General features: G+C 35.7%; 1 protein-coding gene across 23 annotated transcripts in view; it reads left to right on the forward strand.

The window, feature by feature from the left end:
* Window positions 1–19,150, forward strand: part of PLEKHA1 (pleckstrin homology domain containing A1) — a 57,504-nt gene extending 38,354 nt beyond the window's left edge. For 8 of the 23 annotated variants that reach the window (XM_045361700.3, XM_005566639.4, XM_045361703.3 and 5 more), the window contains 6 exons: window positions 2,623–2,766; window positions 4,722–4,790; window positions 11,020–11,084; window positions 11,726–11,789; window positions 13,740–13,829; window positions 16,399–19,150. In XM_045361700.3, coding sequence (XP_045217635.1) covers window positions 2,623–2,766; window positions 4,722–4,790; window positions 11,020–11,084; window positions 11,726–11,789; window positions 13,740–13,829; window positions 16,399–16,713 — 747 coding nt within the window. In that variant the 3' untranslated portion in view covers window positions 16,714–19,150. Of the gene's footprint in view, window positions 1–2,622; window positions 2,767–4,721; window positions 4,791–8,034; window positions 8,222–11,019; window positions 11,085–11,725; window positions 11,790–13,739; window positions 13,830–15,052; window positions 15,202–16,398 lie in introns of those variants that run through there. The other 15 variants (XM_074003000.1, XM_005566642.5, XM_074003002.1 and 12 more) reach the window with 4 other exon arrangements.
* Window positions 19,151–21,690: the final 2,540 nt, after the last annotated feature.

Below are 21,690 nucleotides of genomic sequence, written 5' to 3' on the forward strand. Positions count from 1 at the left end.
CTTTGTAAACAGATTTTTTCACTTACATCATGAACATTTTCCAAGTCATCAGAAATCCTTTTACATCATTTTTAATGAGCACATAGTAGTTCTTCCATGGATTTACCATAAATTATAAATCCTCTATTGGACAAATAGAGTTCCTTTTCCTTTTTGTTTCTTTTACTTTTATAAACAATGCTATGAAGAATATTCTTAAAGGAGAAATTCCTAGAAATAAAATTGCTGAGGCAAGAGTTTGCAAGTAGTAATTTTTAAAATCTACTTTTTCTACAACCTGGTCTAAGTGAGCTAAACAGAGGACTGGGATTTTAACTCAATTATATTTCAGAAGTAACCATATGCTAAATTAAGTCTTTATTTGAGTTTTAGGAAAAATATAAATTTATGAACAATTTTTGATGAAATTAAAACTCTTGTCTGAGCTTGAATTTCTTGTTTTGCTGTTGAAAAGGATGAATTTGTAATGGCTACTAAGTTACTGGTAGTTGAGAAAGCAATAATTTTAAAGTAATCAATTGGTATTGCTAAGCTTGGGTATTTTCATTACCAGTGTGCCTTTTGAACTTAAAATAAGACTTTGACACTTTATAAATCTTTTAAGTCAAATTGTATTATACCCCACATTTTTCAGGTCTTTTGCTATGGGAGGGTGATTAGTGGGATTAGAAATCTTACAACATTAATTAATTAATTAACTATTGAGTGCTTTATGCTTGGCAAAGGGTATGTTAATGAAGAAAATTGACAAAATGAACAAAATGAACAAAATATGACAGCTCTATGCTGTCATAGAGCCTACATTTTTCACCAAAGTTGGATTAAAAAATGAACTAGAATTGTGTGTTTACTTTTTCCAAAAGTAATGATTTTAAACTATTAACCTTCTGGTTACTATGTAGCTAGATTAAGCTGCTTTCACTGGTATTATGACCTATGTTGACATAAGGGGTAAGACTATTTTCCTGTAGTTGTGTTAAGATATTGTATTAGTTAGTATCTGCGGCTGTTTTAATTTTGTCTAGAGTTAAGATTTTGTTGCATTGTAATTTTGGTATAGATCAGTCCTTTCTAGGATTTAATGGGGGGGGTGTAATTTTAAAACTCTCAGAGAAGTTTATTGCATCATTTATTTTGTAGTATAGTTTTAAAAATTATAAAATAATATATATCTATTGTAAAGGGCAAAAATTGGTAAATTGGATCTCATCAAAATAAAAAATACTTGCTCTATGAAAGCCCTTCTTAAGAGGATGAAAAGCTACAAACCAGGAGAAAAATTTGCAAAACACATGTCCAACAAAGGACTTTTATCTAGAACATAAAAAGAACTCAGAACCCAACAGTAAAAAACCCAAGAAATCCAGTTAGAAAATTCATGAACAGATATTTCATCAAAAGATAAAAGATACACAGATGGTAAGTAAGCACATGAAAAGATGTTCACCATCATTAGCTAGTAGGGAAAAAATACAAAGTAAGAGCACAATGAGAGATGACTGCACACTATCAGAATGGCTAAAATAAAAGTGACAACACAAATGCTGCCAAGGATGAGGAGAAACATCTCTCAGGTGTTGCTGGTGGGAATGAAAATTCGTATAGTCATTCTGAAAAACAGTTTGGTGTTTTTTTTTTTTTTTTTTTTTTTTTGGTGGTTGTTTTTAATAAAAGTAAGCTTGTGATTACTATACAACCCAGCATTTGCAGGCCTAGGCGTTTATCGTAGAGAAAGGGAAAATTATGTTCACATAGAAACTTGTGCGTGAATGTTGATAGCAGTTTTTTCCTAATAGCTAAAAGCGGGAAACAACTCAAATGTCCTTTAATGGGTGAACAGTTAAACAACTGGTCATCCATCCATACCATGGAAATACAGCAATAAAAAGGAATGAACTCTAGATATAAGGAACAACTTGGACGAATCTCTAGAGAATTATGCTGAGTGAAAAAAGATAATCGGTAATCTCAAAAGATAACCTGTTTGTTTCCATTTACATTATATTTTCAAAATGTCAAAATTATAGTCTTGGAGAACAGATTAGTGGTTGCCAAGTGATTTAGGGGTAGGAGCTCTAAAGTTTACAAGGGAGCCTTGGGGTGATGACCAATTCTGGGTCTTAAATGTGGTGGTAATTACACAGATCTACACATGTGATAAAACTGCATAGAACTGTATAGACACACATAGACAAACGAATGTGTGTAAAGCTAGTGGAATCCGAATATAGTGTGTGGGTTGTGCCGATGTCATTTTCTTGTTTTTGATAATGTTACACAGTTTCCCTTTGAGGGGAAACTAGTGAAAGGGTACATAGGACCTGTTGTACTTTTTTTGGGCGGCTTCTGGTGAATCTGTGTAATTATTTCAAAATAAAAAGTTAACTCCTTCCCCAAAAAAGAGCACTGGTGGCAGGACTTGTGCAGAACAAGAGGAACAGAAATTTGTGCTTTAATCAGTGACAGGAAAATTATGAGTAAGTATATCAGATTAATTAGAAAACCCTTCAAAAATCTGTTTCTAACTAATCTAAGGTGGATTTTAAGATTTTTCTACTGGGATAGCATGAAATAAAAGTATGCTAAACAAGCAAGAAAATTATTTATTGTGCTTCATTTTAGAAAGAAGAAGTAAATGAATGTGGTGAAAGAATTGACAGAAATAATCTGAAACGGTCACAAAGCCATCTTCCTTACTTTACTCCTAAACCACCTCAAGATAGTGCAGTTATCAAAGCTGGATATTGTGTAAAACAAGGAGCAGTGGTGAGTAGCTTAACAAAATACATGAAATAATGAAAAAGGATTATGTTCTAGCAAACTCAAATTAACATGGAAATTGCTTTATTTTATGAAAGACCCAAAGTGAGAGACCAGCATGCTGAGGAGAGTCAGGAGATAAAATAGGGAATATTCTATGTTTATAATTCAATGCTGTTATTTGCTTGGTTTGCACGGGGCCGGGAAAGTTAATGCCCATTACCACTGACTTTCAGTTTAAATGAGCTTTCCTAACAGTTTAATGTTTTAGAAAGTTTTTCTATTGATCTCCGCTCATCCTCGGGAGTGGGTCAGGGAAAGAGAAAGTTTTTCTATTGATCTCTACTCATCCTCAGGAGTGGGTCAGGGATCGAGAGCTTTAGTGGGGAGATGGCAGGCCAGGGGCAGGAGAAAGAGTGGGGCATAGGAGGGTCTCTTCCTTGATTAGGCATTGGGCTGACCTCAGTGGTAAGCTCTCTGACCTTGGGCTACTTACTTAACCTCTCAGGCCCTCAGTTTCTGTCTTAAGGAATATCATATAAAACCTACCATCTAGGATTTTGTTTTGTTTTTGTTTTTTTAAGAGATGTAAATAAAAAAGGTGTATTTCCCTTTGCACAGCACCTGGTACTTAGTAAAAGCTGTTATGGGTTAGCCCAGGTATTCCCACATAGTTCCATGATGAATTTTTTGCAAGAGCAAGTAAATTTACCAGTATTTCTAAGGTTGCAACATACCTTAGTATTTAAGCCATTCTTTCTGTGTGAACTAAATCTTTAGAATTTCATGAGAAAATTAACTGTGAAGTTTGGAAGTGTTTAAGTCTGAGTAAAGAAATACTTAAAAATTATTTTGGTGGTTCTGTTTGATTTCTCATCACTTTTTGGCAACTCTTAATTGTTTTAGGGCAGCCAGGGGAATGTCCTTTCACCTGTTTGACCTGCTTTAGGCTGAGGACAAAAATGCCGGTGAGGGCAGGGTTTTCTTACTGTAGAATGTCTGCGGGTAGAGTCAGAATTCTCATCAGGCTGTGATGCTCTGTTGTGTGTAGATTGAAAGCCCTAATTTACACACAACTGAACATCATAGCCTGATGGTTCCTTTTTGTTTTACTCTTAAGTCCAAAATACCAGTCAGAGATACTTAAGTGCTTTTGCAAGAACTATATTTTATTGACAAAAAATGTGTGTACAAAATAGGTTTACTTTATTAAATATTTAGTGCTTTACTACTACGTATAAAGTACTTGTGGAAGAATTCATGCATTTTTACAGATGGAGAAACTTGATGTGGTTTAATAACATTTCCTGTGTTTGCTCTTTACATGGGGCGGGCGGGGGCGGGGTGGGGAGTAGGAGGAAGGGGAGGTGCTTTTAAAAAAAAAAAAAGTTGTAACACTAAAGATATGAAATAGGCTGGGCACGGTGGCTGTGTAATCCCAGCATTTTAGGAGGCCAAGGTGGGTGGATCATCTGAGGTCGGGAGTTTGAGACTAGCCTGACTCACATGGTGAAACACTGTCTCTACTAAAAATACAAAAATTAGCTGGGAATAGTGGCAGGCGCCTGTAATCCCAGCTACTTGGGAGACTGACGCAGGAGAATTGCTTGAACCCGGAAGACAGAGGTTGTAGTGAGCCGAGATCGCGCCATTGCACTCCAGCCTGGGTGACAGAGCAAGACTCTGTCTCAAAAAAAAAAAAAAAAAAAAAAAAAAAAAAAACCCCACATAAAATCATACAATAAAAGATGAAAGCCAGGCACCAAAAATTGAATTAGGAATTCAAAGCCTGGGTAGCTAGAGAGGGATGAGGTTTAATTTATCGCATCTCTAAGGGAAGTAATGAGATTTTTTAGTGCTTGGCATGTCTGATTGTGGATTCATATCAGGGTAATTAAGTGGTGACTAACATTTGACATTCTTAGAAACACAAGTCTTATGTCTGTGTTCATCTCTGGTAGATGAAAAACTGGAAGAGAAGATATTTTCAGTTGGATGAAAACACAATAGGCTACTTCAAATCTGAACTGGTATGTTGTTATGTCATAAATGTTGCTGTAAGAATGTTTGAAAAGTGTTGCATTGTAGTGATTATATGTAATTTCTTGTACTGTTCTCTAGTTTTAGAATAAGTCTAGTTTTTAGAGGTACATACAGTTTATTTGGCTGTGATGCTTTTGGTTAATGATATTTTTCTTAAATACATTGTTAAGTAAAAAGATCCTATCTTCAAAGCGGCATTCTACCTTGAAAGATCTGAAGATCTCAGAATCCTGTAGTCTATAAATTTCCACTAAAGGGGCTGTCCTCTTGGGGGGTTAGCCCCACGCGGAGTGGGGAGAGAAGGACATCCACATGGGGAAGGGGTGGTGGCAGAGATGGGAGAATGGTCACATACACACTGATTGATAAAATCAGGAACTATATTAAGGATAATAGAAGCCAAGTCTTGTCAGAGAAATAATACTTTTTGGTGAATGAATGTATATTTGTATGTATGATGAGGAATTAGATATTTGCATAGTTTCAAAGTACCTATCTACTAAAATAGGTATTAAGTATTATACAAAGGCCGAAAAAGAGTAACATTACAGTGCCGAAAGTGGTGTAAAGAATTCTATCTGTAAAAGTCAACATTTAACCCTCTGTATTTCTACCTTCTCTTGAGATTTTCCTTACCTATTTCACATTGACTCATAAATCACTTCACATAAGATGTTTTTATCCTCCCTGAAGGTAGAATCAGAAATTGAAATTCCCTATTTGCCTTGTTTGCGTTGCATCCTTATTTAAAGTATTGTAGGGTGACCTGAGTCCTGAAATAGCTTTTTGGATAAATTGAGTGCAATTCTGTAGTATAAATGTTTATCCTAACTCTTCTTTTTGTGTGGGACCTTTGAGAGGGGAACCTTATGCTTTATTTGAATGAAGTCACCAGAACAGCATCGTCCATTAGAACTTTCTGCACAAATGGAAATGTGCCGTATCTGTATTGTCCAAGGGCACTAGCTACATGTAGCTGTTGAGTGCTGGAAATGTGGCTAGTGTGGCTGAGGAACTGACTTTATTTCATTTTAATTAATTTAAATTTACATCATTACACACAATGGCCACTGTATTTGCTAGCAGAGCACTAGTGTATAGGAAGGGAATATTTTAAGATTCACCTCAGGAGTCAGCTCTTCTGGGAAGCTTTTAGACTCTGGGTTAAGTGTCTTCTCCTTATGTGCCCTGTAGTACCCTGTGCATACTTGTATCATAATGTTCTTCCCAGGGTTTGGCAGTCACGTGCATTCTTGTCTTTGCAACTAAATTAAATGAGCTTCTTAAGGGTAAAGACTCTTGTAGTCTTTTATGATCACAGGGTCTGGCACTTGGTAGATAATAAGTGTCTTTGAATGAATGAAAAATGGCATAGCATAGCCAGAAGAGTCATTTTAGCATGGGGCTTTCTCAAAGCTTAAGAGCCTCAACTGGAAGTAGTAGTTACTTGGTTCAGAAAGTATCTGCCTTGTTGTCTCAGAGGCTACACTTGTGCTTGGTTAGCAGGTTGTCTCATTGATTTTATTTAATGCCAATACTCCTGGGAAGAGTCATTCATGCAACAGACATTCATTGAGCTCTCCATGAACTTGGTGCACTCTTCTGGGAACTGGAAATAAAAGAGAATAATTAGCAAAGTTCTCTGGCCTTCAGGAGTTCAGTTTTGATGGGGAAATTGACATGTGCCCCCATCATCAACAGTAGTTTTAATAATTTGGATTATTTTTAGTATTTAGAATTGCAGATAAAGCCGAAAACCTTTAAAGGTCAGTAATTATAACTATACTTAAGTTTTCCTAATTTTACAGGGTATAGTTTATCTCCTCTGGTAGTTCTTTGTTCTTCCTCTCAAATTTCACAGAATAATGCCCAGCATACAGGTTTTCAAAACTTAGTATTTCTGTAATAGTTCTTGTCTCAGCTCCCTGTCCCCCAGTTTTAACATTTCTGAAATCTTAACGGTATGTCTTAGAGTTGCTAAGGGTGAGGGGCAGCCAGGCTGCAGCTGTGCTGTAGTTGACTGCTTGCCATATGCACAGTACCTTTGGGTAAAATCCAGAAGACACCGGCATCAGCATGTGCAGGAAAGGGTGCTGGCAGCTTGGGAGGAAATCTCAGGGACACCATGAAGCATTCTTAAATGCTGCATCACCAACACTCTTTTTGGCACAAAGAATGACTTGGAGTGAAAAACATGGACATTGGTGGCTCTAAGTCAAAAAGTGATTCAGAAGATCTGGAATCTGAATGTGAAATCTTAAAAACTGTAACCAGTTTATCTTGTTTATATTTTTCTTTTTTATATATGCTCAAGAATAATACATGATAAAAATGTTTAAAGTGTAAATGGGCTCTTTTATAAAACCTTTTCATCATGGAAAAGTGTAAACATACACTTTCAGTAGACAGAAATAATACATGGAACCTGCATATACCCATCACCTAGATGTCATAATTGTTAACATATGGCTCAGCTCGTCTTGTTTCTTCTGTTTCACCACCCACCTCCTGCTTCATATTTTGAGGCAAATCCTAGATATTCCATTTCATCCGTAAATATCTCAGTGTGTGTCTCTAAAAGATCATTTAAAAAATTTAAAAATAAGTATAAAAGACTTAAATGCACAGCCGAAAAACTGGTGAAAATATTTGCAACATATATTAGAGATAAAACTTATAAGAAATCTTAAAAACTGAGGGGATTTTCCCTCACCTACTTTGCCCTCTTTTCCTTCCATCAATCCCAAACAATTCAGACCCCTGTTTATTAGGTGAGGCAAAGCAACATAGGCATCCAAGAGGGACCATTGCAGCCTTGTGTGGGTGTCAGAGCCTATGCAGGACAAGGAGGCTGTCCTCTTGGGGGGTTAGCCCCACGTGGAGTAGGGAGAGAAGGGCATCCACATGGGGAAGGGGTGGTGGTAGAGATGGGAGAATGGTCACATACACACTGATAAAATCAAGAACTATGTTAAGGATAATAGAAGCCAAATCTTGTTCAGAGAAACAATACTTTTTGATGAATGGATGTATATCTATATGTATGATGAGGAATAAGATATTTACATAGTTTCAAAGTACCTATCTACTAAAATAGGTATTAAGTATTGTACAAGGGGGAAAAGAATAGCATTACAATGAGGAAACCTGGCAGATACCACTTTACTCAGGTTGGTCAGATGATTAAAGTGAATGTCATTGGTAATGAGATAAATTGAAATCACCTGACAGGACAGCGGAAGACGAAGACAGCATCACTTCTGTGATACCCCTGCCCAAGGTATGTAATCAGAATCCCATCATGAGGCACACCCAAATGAGGGAAATTCTACAAAATAACTACCTTGCAGTCTTCATAGAGTGAAGATTATGAAAGTCAAGGAAGTAATGAGGAAGTTCCAGACTGAGGGAAAGAAAATATTTGACAAGCAGATGGTGTTCGTGCTTCTGAACTGAATCCTTTTGCTCTAATAAAAGACATTTTGGGCACAGTTTTCTGATTCTGATGATTGTATTGTGATTATGTAAGAGAATGTCTTTGTAGGAAAAGTATTCAGGGGTCATGTGGGACAGGTCAGCAACTCACTCTGAAATGGTTCAGGAAAATTAGTTCTTTATGCTGTATTTTCAATCCTTGTATAAATTAATGTTTGTTTCAAAGATTAAAAAAAGAGAGAAAATGGAGGGGAAAATATCTATCTGGTAGGCAAATGAACAAAAGACATGAATAGACAATTCATTTAAAAATTTAAATAGATCTTAAAATATTTAAAAAATTCAGCATCACTGATAATTAGAGAAATGCAAATTAAAACTGCAATGAAATATTCTCATCTGTCATGAGAAGGTTGTGGCTGAGTGAAGAGATTGGCAAATCCCCACCTACCCTTCCCAAAAGCAAGTGTAAATGCCATTCTGTAAACAAAAGGAATCAGGAACCCTCGGCGATGTGACTGATTTCAGAGTTGGGGCGTATAAAGTACAAACAGCTCAGAAAGTGAAGTTGTGCCAGAGAATAAGGAAGTGGCTTAGAGAATGAATGGAACATGTCAAAAGGACACAGAAATTACCTTGAAGGGACTGACCAAAATGCAGACAATTTAAAAACAAGATAAGTAATTATAGTAATGGAATATAACCCATAGAATAAAATAAATCATGAATAACTAAATGGAGAAGGAAAAATATTTCCTTAGAGTAAAATTCTATTTAATATATGTAGATAGATTGATGGGGTTAGAAAAACCACCATTTGGCAGCCACTAGTAATGGTTTCAAGCAAGAGTTTTCAGTGTTTGATAAAACTAGTTGCAAAATTATGATGGGAAACGTGGTATTATTATAGGCTCCAAGTATCTCCCCACAAGATACTTAACAATGACAAAGAGAAAAAGTAATTTTACAGTTACTGGCAAACATGGCCTTAAGCAAGAGATCAGGGTTAACACCCCAGTGACAGGACAAGCCACCATCGGGTGTGTACGTCCTAATAGTGGTCCACTGAGAAGAACAGTGTCATGCCTGTGGCTTCCTGTCAAAAATGTATAACCTGAATCTCAGCACGAATGTCAGACAAACTCAAACTGGCAAGTGTTCTACAAAAATAACTGGCCTGGACTTTTTTAAACTCTGAAAAACGAATGAAGAACTATTCCACAGTTAAAGGCGACATGACAGCTACATACATGGTATGATCCTGGATTTAACTCTGGATCAGAAAATAGTTTTTGTGCTCTAAAGAATACGAGTAGGGCAGTTAATGAAATCTGAAGATGGTCTGTAGATTATAGTATTGCATCAGTATTGAGTTTCCAGTTTTCATAATTGCACTGTGGTTATGCAAGGGCACATCTGTGTTTTAGGAAATACACACTGAAGTATTTAGTAAAGATACATCATATTTACAACTTACCTTCAAGCATTTCAGGAATCTATATATATACATATACTCTCTCACACACATATATAAACATAAACAGATAATGATAAAGCAGATGTAAAATATTAACAGCTTAGAAAACAAGGTGTAGGTTATACAGAAATTCTTTGTACTATTTTTCTAAATCTCATTAAGTGATAAATTATTTCATAATTAAACTATTTTGTAAAACTTTTTTTAAAAGATCTGTGATTTTTTTTTTAAAAAAAGCACTCCTGGCTGGGCGCAGTGGCTCACGCCTGTAATCCCAGCACTTTGGGAGGCTGAGGTGGGCGGATCACCAGGGGTCAGGAGTTTGAGACCAGTCTGGCCAACATGGTAAAACCCCGTCTCTAATAAAAATGCAAAAATTAGCTGGGCGTGGTGGCGGGCGCCTGTAATTTCAGCTACTTGGGAGGCTGAGGCAGGAGAATCCCCTTGAACCCAGGAGGCAGAGGTTGCAGTGAGCCGAGATCACGCCATTGCACTCCAGCCTGGGCAACAAGAGCAAAACTCTGTCTCAAAAAACAAAACAAACAAAAAAAAACCGCTCTGTCATGGTTTAGTTTTATTTTTGGTGCTACATAAAGTAATGATATGTCTTAATTTCATGCTGTCATATTCAATGAAATATGTATATTGTATTTTATGGAATGTATACTAGAAATACGCTATTAGGAACCAGTTTTATTTTATATTTGTATCTTATATCTACTTTGTAACCTTGGGTGAGATACTTAACATGTCTAATCCGCAGTTTCAGCACATGAATAGTAGTACATGTGTTGTAAGGTTGTGGAAAGTGTGAGATAAAAATTAAAACCTAGCAGATGTCTCAGCGCTTAGTAAATGTTCAATTTTGTATTTATATACAAGTGATATTTGTAAAATAACAAATTTAAGTCAAAGAAGCAGGATGTGCATTTGCTCTGCTGCCTTGTATATCAAAGTGACATTCCGGAAAAGGAGGTGCTGCGCGTACTGGTATGTGGGTCCGTCGGGGAAAGTCTGATGGATACTAGCTTTTAATAAGCTACACTGCCCTTAAGGTCAGAAATAACGTGAATAAGGCCCGTATGCAGTTTTTCTTCTTTCAAACAACAGTGTATATAAGGTTATAGTATTTGAGCTGTTCAGATGCTGGATGGTTTAAGAAGGTAGATTTATTTCTGAGATGTGTTTCAGCAAAGAAGTATGATTTTCACATGGGTCTCCAAATAAGACAGCTAACGTTTGAAAGGATTTTAAGAATAAACATCATGTATCTGTTTTTATTTATTTATTTATTTTTTGGCCAGGAAAAGGAACCTCTTCGCGTAATACCACTTAAAGAGGTTCATAAAGTCCAGGAATGTAAGCAAAGGTAAGGAACCACTCTGACTTGATGCCTGGTACAACTTATAAACACAGAGTAGTGCCTTAGTTTGAGTAATGTACTTACAGATTACATTTTTCCATATTAATTGTATTTATTTTTAACTCTTTATAGTTGAGATATGCTGGAATTTTCAAAACCCTTAGATTGAAGTATTGAACTGTTCTGTTCATTTGAAAACTAAAAATTAGGAAAGAATCCTTTATTTGTTTCTTTGAAAACTAAAAATACTGAAACAGCTTATTAATGGAAAGGAATAAATTTAATGTGAACAACTTATGGTTAGACCCTCAGATTTGACAAATTGATGTATTAATTTTAGTGTTTAAAAGATGCAGTAGAATAGAGCTTTACAAGAAAATGTGTTAACTGTGACAGTGTTTCACCAAACTGATTACTGAAAACTCTGAACTTTAAAGTTGCTTTATGAACTTTTTCTAAAAGTAAAACTACATAAAATATGTAAAATCTTACATGAAAATAAATGGGAAAAGATAATTTGGATTTGTCAAATCAGTACTTTACCTCCTTTATTTATTGACACATACTGGGTACTGGGTAAACAAATGAAAGAGAAACTGTCAAACAACTGCTATTTTACTATAATTGGATTTTTTTTTTTCGTACAGTGACATAATGATGAGGGACAACCTCTTTGAAATTGTAACAACATCTCGAACTTTCTATGTCCAGGTAAGATACTTATTTGGCAATTAATAGATCCTCTTGACAAGAAATTAATAATTTTAGAGGTGAAATAAGCATAAATAAGCACTTGAGGTTAAAAAAATATGACAACTGTAATTTACCAGCTTAATAAAAGGATGCTATATATAGAGTTATTGGTGGGGTTATATGTTCAGGAAGTGGGAGTATTTGTTATGAATTAGTGAACTAGAACTAAGTATTTAGAGAAAGGGAAATGCTTTTAATTTAGATGTTAAGTGTGTACTTTCAAGTTGAATTATTTTTGCACATATTTTAGAATTTTGATTTTTCTATTATATCATTTTTTGGTAACCTTATTAAAAAAACCCATAGTAAAAGTAGACAGTAGATCTATATAGTTTCGCTAATACTAGGCATCCTGTATTTAAATTGTACTTTTCGCATACCTCATTGAATTATTTAAATGGAAAATTTTAAAAAACGATTTGGGCCGGGTATGGTGGCTCACACCTGTAGTCCCAGCACTTTGGGAGTCCAAGGCAGGCACATTGCTTGAGTCCAGGAGTTCGAGACCAGCCTGGGCAACATGGCAAAACCCCATCTCTACTAAAAATACAAACATTAGCCAGCTGTGGTGATGCAGGCTTGTAATCCTAGCTACTTGGGAGGCTGAGACACAAGAATCGCTTGAACCCAGGAGGTGGAGGTTGCAGTGAGCTGAGATCGTGTTACTGCACTCCAGCCTAGGTGACAGAGACCCTGTCTCAAAAAAAAAAAAAAAAATTCAAAGGATGATTTATTTTTGTTTTATTGAAGTTAAATATGCTTATTCCAGAAAACTTGGAAAATATAGAAAGATTTCAGAAAAATGTGGTTTATAAAACACTCAGTCCCACATTGAGGCAACCATTCTTATGATTTTGCTCCCTTTCTTAAGGTATATATTTTTATAGTAGGTGGGGTCATACTAAATATAGCGTTATATCCTATTTGTTTCTTATGTTGTTATTTTTTTCCCATGTCATTAAAAATTATCTGAAAACCTTTTAGAACTGCACCATACTCCACTGTATTGATGTTCCACTAGTAAATTGTTTCTGTATTACTCTGTTGCTGAACATTCATATGCATAGTTTTTGTACATTTATTGCAATAAACGATGTGATGAAAAACGTCTTTGTGCATTACTTTGCCTGAATTATTTAGGGTAAGTTTCTAGAGTGAGATTAACTATCAGAGCATGACCCTTTCTGTTTTGTCAAATTGATTTCTAGAATTGTATTTCCATTAGTAAGGAATGAAGTATACTCTACCTTTGGCTACTTTTAGTTTTTTTTTTTTTTTTAAAGTCTTTATTAATATTACTTATTCAAAAATGTCCTGCATTTAAAATTTTTTCATATTTCTAGATTCGAGAAGTATAAGGGTTCTAGAATCTAGAAACAAGAGGCAGTATATCTGCAGCCCGCTTGGGGCCTTATTTACATAGTAAGGTTTAAAATTCACATTGAAAGCCAGACCTATCTGTCAATACTTGTTGTAGGCTTTAGGGTACTACTAGAAATCATTTCCAGAAAAATAATATGTAAAAGAATGTCAGAATTTTAAAAAATTACACAACTACATAAATATTCTTGTAGCGGATTCAGACAGTGTAGCAGTAGATAGAGTGAAATAAGAAGGGTTTTTCTTTGCCTTCCTCCTCTCCTTGTTTTCTCTCTGGAGATATTCATTATTGACACCTTTTGATGGGTCTGATCTTGACATTGAAATGCTCAATTTATGTCTCTGCATAGTTAAGACCTAGCAAAACCTGGTTTTAAAAAATGATTTCTAAATTTTTTTGGAAACAGTTGCCTTAGAGTGATTTTATTGATGACAGTATTTAAGTTACCAAAATAAATACATTGGCTTTATAGAAGTGGAAGGTGATTTTGAGGAAAAATTGTTTGAATGAGTTCTTTTTTCCTTTAGGCTGATAGCCCTGAAGAGATGCACAGTTGGATTAAAGCAGTCTCTGGCGCCATTGTAGCCCAGCGGGGGCCCGGCAGATCCGCATCTTCTGTAGGTTTCCTGCCCTCTGGGGTGATACTCCCTTGGGTGCCCCCCATCCTGTTAAATTGTTTTCCTTCCTCTCTCCCAATCCACCTGGTTTCTTTCTTTATTGAGATTTATTTGCATGTTGACTTTTATACCAATTGAACTTGCAAAAAATAATGCATTTTTAATTTAATGCTTCGTTGTAGTGTTACGTATACATAACTTTCTGTGCATTGTATTGTGTTAAATGCACAAGCAGGGCAACTAAAGAATAAACATTTCCTTGCTTTGTTTTAGGAGTTCTTACTTGTCAGTAGCTCTAGATTTGGCATAATTTGACAGATTCTTAGTATAATGTGTGGCCTGATCATGTAAGACTTTTAGTTACACAGTTTTGTGAACATCTCAATTTCCTCTTTACTTCTGATTTCAGTTCAGGTTTTTTTGTTTTGTTTTGTTTTTTACCTTTGGCTTAACCATGCCATACGATCACTGAGCAGCTGGGGCCTTAAATGCAGTTCAGTGCTCCCAGTGTTTCCATTTCATGTTTTAATTCTCATCTTAAAACCTGCTTTAAAAGCCTGCTTCTGAAAACTACCATAATTATCTTTGTGGTAGTATGGTAATAAAATTGAAATGCAACTAAACATTCTGCTCAGAAATATTTTTTAAAAGATTTTTCTTGTATTCAAGTACATAAGAATTAGATTTGCCTTTGGAATACTTTGGCCACTGATCTCAGATCTGAAAATTTAAAGTATCTTAAAATGTAACACTGCCATCTGCAGAAAGTAGTCTCATATGTAGCATGATAGCCTTTATTATCTAGATTTACTATGATATATATGCTAGATACTTACACTTTTAATATTTTTTTCTGATAGTATAATAATACTGCCTTTTATTTTCTGGTAGTGATAACTACAGATAATAGAAATCAATGTTTCTGATTTCTTAATTGTCATTCTCTTTATATCCTTTTTGAAATATCTAAGAAGTCACTTTCATAGATGTTCATTTTGTAACTGCCTGTATTTTATGTGACTTTTTCAGCAGTCAAGTATGAGACTCTCTGCAAAAACAATGTCTGTTGGGAAGAGGAAAAGTTGGAGAAGGATGTTTGTGTTTTGTGCTTTGTGGTGGGGGCAAATTGGACTATCTAGCTATGACTGTCAGCAGAACTTTCTCTTTTCCTCCCTCTACCCAGTATAGGTTAACTCTAATCTTAGCTTTGCACTGTGTTCCAGATGCGGCAGGCCAGAAGGCTGTCGAACCCTTGTATACAGAGGTATACATCAAGAGCTGGTGAATGCAGCACGTATGTGGGCTCTCACGCAAACGTGCCTTCTTAGTGGAGGGCCCAGACTTACTCACTACTTACAACTGATCATAGAAAGTTGAGTTAACCAAACTGCCTTTTGCAGTTATCATAACTGATTTTGTCAATACTAACGCAAACTGTTTCACTGTAGTCATCAGGTTGGATATGTGTATTTAAAAATAAAAATAAAACATACAACTTTACTAACAGAAAGAGACATTAACATATAAAAATTAATATACTCAACTGCTGCAAGAGTTTCAATTTCTATATTTTATGTATTTAAAAAATTTTAAGATATACTATGAAATGCACCATTGTTCTAATAATATATGCAAACTAATGCATGCATATGCATTGGATAAACTATACATTACTATAGTTTGCATGGCATTTAAAAATTTCTGAAATTTAGCCATTAATAGGACTCTGTAGTGTTTTGGTAATTTGTAGCACTTTGATTTCAAAGGCACTGGTATCATAAATGAATATAATATACTAGTACATAGCAATGTATTTAGAATGGTCATATTTAAGGATATCTTCAGATTTGATCTAGTTAGAAGCATATTGAAATTAACATTCACAACTGATAATTATTTCACCACAGTTTAAAATATGATAAATGTGTACCCTTTGTTACCTTTAAAATATTAAGCCATATGAATATGTGACCTATTCAGAACTAAAATTAAGTATAAAATGAAAAGACTGTGTTATTATTGGTTGCAGTGAAATTCAGGGAAGTAAAAACTAAGTCTTATCGGCAAAATAATGTTTGAAAGATGTTGATTCGTCCTTATTAAAGAAATATGGCCTTTCATTGTTATAGGTTGTATTTTCATTTTTTTTTTCATTCTAAAATATGTGGGATAATTCCTAGTGTTGACTGAGAATATACTCTTAAATAAAATGATACAGCTGGGAGGTTCTCTTTTAAACACAGTTCAGTTGCAGCTGGAACACTATATTTCAGTTTAGGTTGGCTGAATCTTCAAAGTGTCATAGGCTGCCAAATTCGGCTTTGGTGACGGAACTGGTTTCCTAGTGGAAATGGTTTTTGGCTATCATTGCTTTAAACTCACCTCTAAAAATGCATTGCTTTGGGAAAGAACTTGCACATTTATGCTGCATGGCTTCTGCTGCTGCCTTGTGTGTATGTGTGTGTGTGTGTGTGTGTTCTGTTTGTTTTTCAGAGAATCAGGTCTCACGCTGAGTTACTAACCTGGTCATTAGTGATTGACTGTGTCTGACTGCCACTCCTTTTTGCAGGAGCATCCCCCCGGTCCTTCAGAATCCAAACACGCTTTCCGTCCTGCCAACGCAGCCGCCACCACCTCACATTCCACAGCCTCTCGCAGCAACTCTTTGGTCTCAGCCTTTACCATGGAGAAGCGAGGATTTTATGAATCTCTTGCCAAGGTCAAGCCAGGGAACTTCAAGGTCCAGACTGTCTCTCCAAGAGAACCAGCTTCCAAAGTGACTGAACAAGCTCTGTTAAAACCTCAAAGTAAAAATGGCCCTCAGGAAAAAGATTGTGACCTGGTAGACTTGGATGACGCGAGCCTTCCGGTCAGTGACGTGTGAGGCAGAAGTGCACAGAGCCTGCCTGCCTCTGCTGTCCTCAGTTTCCTTTCATGAGGCTTCTAGCCAAAGATGGTAAAGGGGAAAACGGTTTTTAGTGCGTATATTATACTGCCTCTTAGGTGTACTCTTTATAAGCTGGTAAACCAAGAATCTAGGGAGTGGCCAAACTAAATATAATTTCTTTAAAAAAGAAAGAAAAAGGAAAAATCCAAAATATCTCAGTACTATCTGTCTGAAGCATTGCGTGTTCTCATTCGGGTGGTCACAATGTATGTGTAATATTTTTTTCCTAGTGATTTTGACAGTTTAAATGTTTAACAACTTAAAACATTAAAAATGCTTATTAATAACTTTGGTCATTTAAAAAATGCTACAATGACTTCCTATTAAAGGTTCAATATTTACACATTCTTATTGGTCAATATTACCACATGAAATATTGCCAAACCAAGATACCTAAACTCATGATGTTTGTGGTGCTGTAAAATTTATACAACAATGTGGATGATTTTGAAATTATAACCATTTTTGATGCCCTGAATCTTGAGGTGACTTATTTTGCAAGGAGGATATTATTAGACCAACAGTAAGGGTTGTGGGTTATATCAGCATAGAGAAAAGAAGAAAACTAGAATTCAAACAACTGTGTCTTAGACATTTGTTTGAAAAAGCTTCATCAGGCCTTGGAGCAGTCAGTGCTTTATTCAGCAAAAATTATTTGGTAGGAAATTTTTGGGAGATCTGATTTTCTTATCAAAGTTTTGTAAATAGTTCTTATTTCTATATTTGGATTGGTGAAAGACCTCAAGTTTATATGTAAAGACATAACTGCCCTTAGTCATGAAATTGTTGTGACCTCTACTTTTTGTCACTAATAGCCTATATTCAAGTGCCTGTGTTTTTTCATCTTGTTTAGGAATGTTTTGAGATTAATGTGCTTAAAAGTCCTACGTGACTGGTTTTAAACATTGGGATAAAATTAATTTTCAGTAGAATAGTTTAATGTGTTAAATAAGATAGCATTTTATGTTAGAGATACCAGAATGCTGGTATTCTACTACCTGTGCAATATATTTGTTTTAAAAAACAAATTCGAGAATACATTTAATCATAGGGATATAGATAAAAGCACCTCTCTAAAGAATCTTTAGTTTCTGGTGTTGAATTATAGACCAGTTTGAGTAAGTACCGTTTGGTTTTTGTTTTGAGACGGACTCTTGCTCTGTTGCCCAGGCTGGAGTGCAACGGTGTGATCTCAGCTCACTACAACCTCTGCCTCCTGGGTTCAAACAATTCTCCTGCCTCAGCTTCCCGAGTAGCTAGGATTACAAGTGCATGCCATCACACCTGGCTAATTTTTGTATTTTAGTAGAGATGGGGTTTCACCGTGTTGGCCAGGCTGGTCTCGAACTCCTGACCTCAGGTGATCCACCTGTCTCAGCCTCCCAAAGTGATGGGATTACAGACGTGAGCCACCGCACCCGACCCATAAGTACCGTGTTTGAGGTTCAGTCTTAAACATTTGCTTTAAGAAAACAGTCTTGAATTTCATATGCTGCTATTTTTATATTTTGCCATTTTACAGTACTGTTTTGTTTTGAATTCATACATATCACTGAAAATTTCTCGTTTTCATTTTCTTAGATGACTTCTTGTCTGAGACAGAGAAAAAATTTCCTACTACAGCAGTGGGGTCCAGAGGTTAAGATATATTAGAATTATACAGTATCGGTTTAAAAATCTGTATGCATAAAGAATGCACCACTCAACTTTTTTATTCATAAGCTAATATTTTTTTAAAGTTATATTAGGATTTTTTCTCTTTTGCAGCTACATTTGAAAGTGATAGCGTAAAGAGATTTTAATAAGTTATCACTTTTTCTGCTGATATATTCATTATAATGGCTTTTTTGAAAGTTCCTTTTTCATGAACACACCCGAGAAATCTTAAATATAGACACTTTGCAATATTTCTAATGCTGTTTAATTTTGGTACAGCTTCCACATTGCATGTTCATTTTAGCACATTTTGGTATTTGCAATTTGATATATTTCATGGTGGCAAAATATTAGCTCTATTTTGGGACATTTAAAAATAGAACTATCCTTGTTCAATAGCATAGGAAAATGTTCTTGTGATTGTCAGGGTCTCCTAATATTTATCTCAATTCTTTTATAAGTCTATGGAAACTATTTAATTATTTTCAAACGTACACACTTTTCTTGTAAATATGTCACATCTGAGTTCAAAAAAAAAAATACTTTGAATACCTTAATATTTGCTGCATTTTTTTCCTGTATATATAACATGCCTTCTTTCAGAATGGGAATATATGTGTGCCTCCCAACATTTACTGTTAAAGTCTGTTATCTTTATATGTCAAACTGGTTGAACACTGTACTGACTTGAGAATAAACTGCACAGAGTTTATTCTGACTTATTTCTCATTTTGTTTGGTTCAGCCCGTGTGTGAACAAGTAAATACAATGATTAGGAATGTGTTTGGTTAATTGACTTCAGTTTACATATTTAAGGACTGAGTAATTATTTGGTCATCTTTGCAAGAATAAGAAACTTCAGATCTGTGAATTCTTAAGGCATCCCTTCATGTGAAATTATAGAAGGAAAAATGATTTTTTTTTGATAGGGGAAAGAAGTTGCTTATTTTTCTTAATTCAAAACATGTTTTCAAAAGCAAAATTATCATATATTAGCCTCAGAGCATCGTGTGAATCATCTGGGCTGCTTACAGTGCTCCGTGATTATTTAGACGGCATGATGTAAGGCGGAAAGCAGAGGGCATCTTAATCTCCGCGTGGGCAGTTGAGATGCACTCAGAAAACTGCCAGGCGTTAGAGGCTGCTCCTTGCAAATGTTGCCTATTGGTGATAAATGTTACACGTCTGTTGCAGTGAACACCATATACAGGGCCTAGTGCAGTGCTTGGTGCACAGGTAAAGCTTAAGTATTTCTCTAGTGAGGACAAGGCATTAATGTAGAATGTGTGAACGTTAGAGAAAAGTATATGCCTGTTTGTTAAATCATACTTTTGAAATTCTGGAATATTCTTTCCTTAAAGCAACTTGCCTTCAATAATTTGAGATACCTTATTTTGCTTGTTGTGTCCAATCCATTGTCAGATCCTGCTGCTTTTCCCGGGCATGTTCATACCTTGTCCTCTGAAATTTAGCCAGCAATGACTTTGAACCAGTATCTCTGCTCACCTATTTATGTCCTGTTGGGGCTCTCCTGGACTACCCTATTTCTGTCATTGTGCAGGTTAGGTATCAAAGTAGACATCTTCATCTGTTGCTTTTTCCTGAAAACCTGAATGACATCTTAAAGATGAACTAGGCCAAGCCCCCACCATCAGTGCTAACTGAGATAGATTGAGACCCCAGAAAGGAGGAGGATTTGCCTGGCCCATGGGGCACATTAGCAACGAAGCTGTAACTGTTGGCTTCTCACTGTACTTGGGAGCATCATTAGGATCTATGCTCAGGGTGTAGCTAGAGTAATCCAGCCACATATACCAGGTTGCTTCCTAATAACCTATGGCATTCCGCACCTCCTCTCCAAAACACATTGGCTTAGTGTTTGTTTTTTTTTCTTCTCAGTCTCTTTTTCTGAAGGCCATTTGTTGTGTGAAATGCTTTATTCGTCTTAGACCCTCAGATCTCTGTTGAGTCAAGTGACTTGTGACTGTCTAGCCATGCAACAGCAGCGTATGTACTTCCTGTGTGTGTTCTAATATGCTGCTTCTACAAATGGATGGAACACATTTGCCCTAGAATGCAAGGACCTTGAGGTTTGTGTCCGCGTTTCACCTGTTAGGTTTTCTATAGTTCCGTTAGACCATGGATATGTTTATGTTTGGTACCCCTTTATTGCAGCATGTTCAGCACTTTCAAAAAGGGGAGCATTTAGTATTTGGTTCTATTTAGGAAGAGCTTTTAATTATTTCCAAGAACTTATCTAGGTTTAGCAAATGAGGTTTTAATTTTTTAGTATGACCTACCTATTTTTCTAAAAGATTATTTTCTTACCAAAAGTGCCATTGCATGTGTAAGCCATGTTTTCTTGTTCACGCCAGCCATGGGAGGTGCTGATAGCCTGGGTAACAATTTCAGTCATACTTGTCCAGGAGCCCGCTTCCTTGAAAGTGACTGATGTTCCAATGTTCCTTTCTTTCCCATTTTGTCTTGGACACCTGATTGTTACCATGGTGTTTGTCCACTGCTGCTATAGTCTTGTTGATGCTGCTCCAAGTAAGTAGCTGTGTTTTATGGTTATGTAAGTTTTATTTAAAGCTTATTCCTGGACAGATTTTGTCCGTTTTTGAAAATATCTAACTAATTTGACTAGTAGAATTAGGCTAACAATACATGGTTCAAGCAAAAATACTGCCTTTTGTAATGACAGTTTCTTCTTGCCTAGTGTCTCATTGGTCTGAATATAATGGCTGTCTTAGACCTGGCGTCCTGGCGTCTGTCTTCAACTCTAGTTCTGCCGTATGTGACTTTAGGCAAGTGTCTGTGTTTTAGAACTTAACTTTCTATGTTATATAAAATGGAATTGGATAAAAGCTATCTCTGTCTTGGTAATTATTATTAACTGATGCAACTTATTTTTTTTCCTTTGAAAAGTATTTTTAATGTTTTTATCCTAAACCCAAAATAAGGGAAAGTTGTAAACATTTTTGCTTTAACAAAAAGGAAATCCCTTTCTTAGCTTTTCTTTCACTTCTAGTTGCAGTTCAGGAATTTTCTGTAAGTGGTGCTTGTACCTTTATCAAAAGTTCTGTTAACAGTTGGTGAGGCAAGAAATATTTGTATCAAAAAGCAAAGATATGACTAGCTTAATACCAAGTCTCTGTGTTTAGAAGTTTATATAGGATTTGTATATGTTATCTATTTTTTAAATGATTAAATTGTATGTTTTAAACCTCAAGTAAGACACACGTTGAAAATATTGCT

Source organism: Macaca fascicularis, chromosome 9 (assembly GCF_037993035.2).
Source record: "Macaca fascicularis isolate 582-1 chromosome 9, T2T-MFA8v1.1".
NCBI classification, from domain to species: domain Eukaryota; kingdom Metazoa; phylum Chordata; class Mammalia; order Primates; family Cercopithecidae; genus Macaca; species Macaca fascicularis.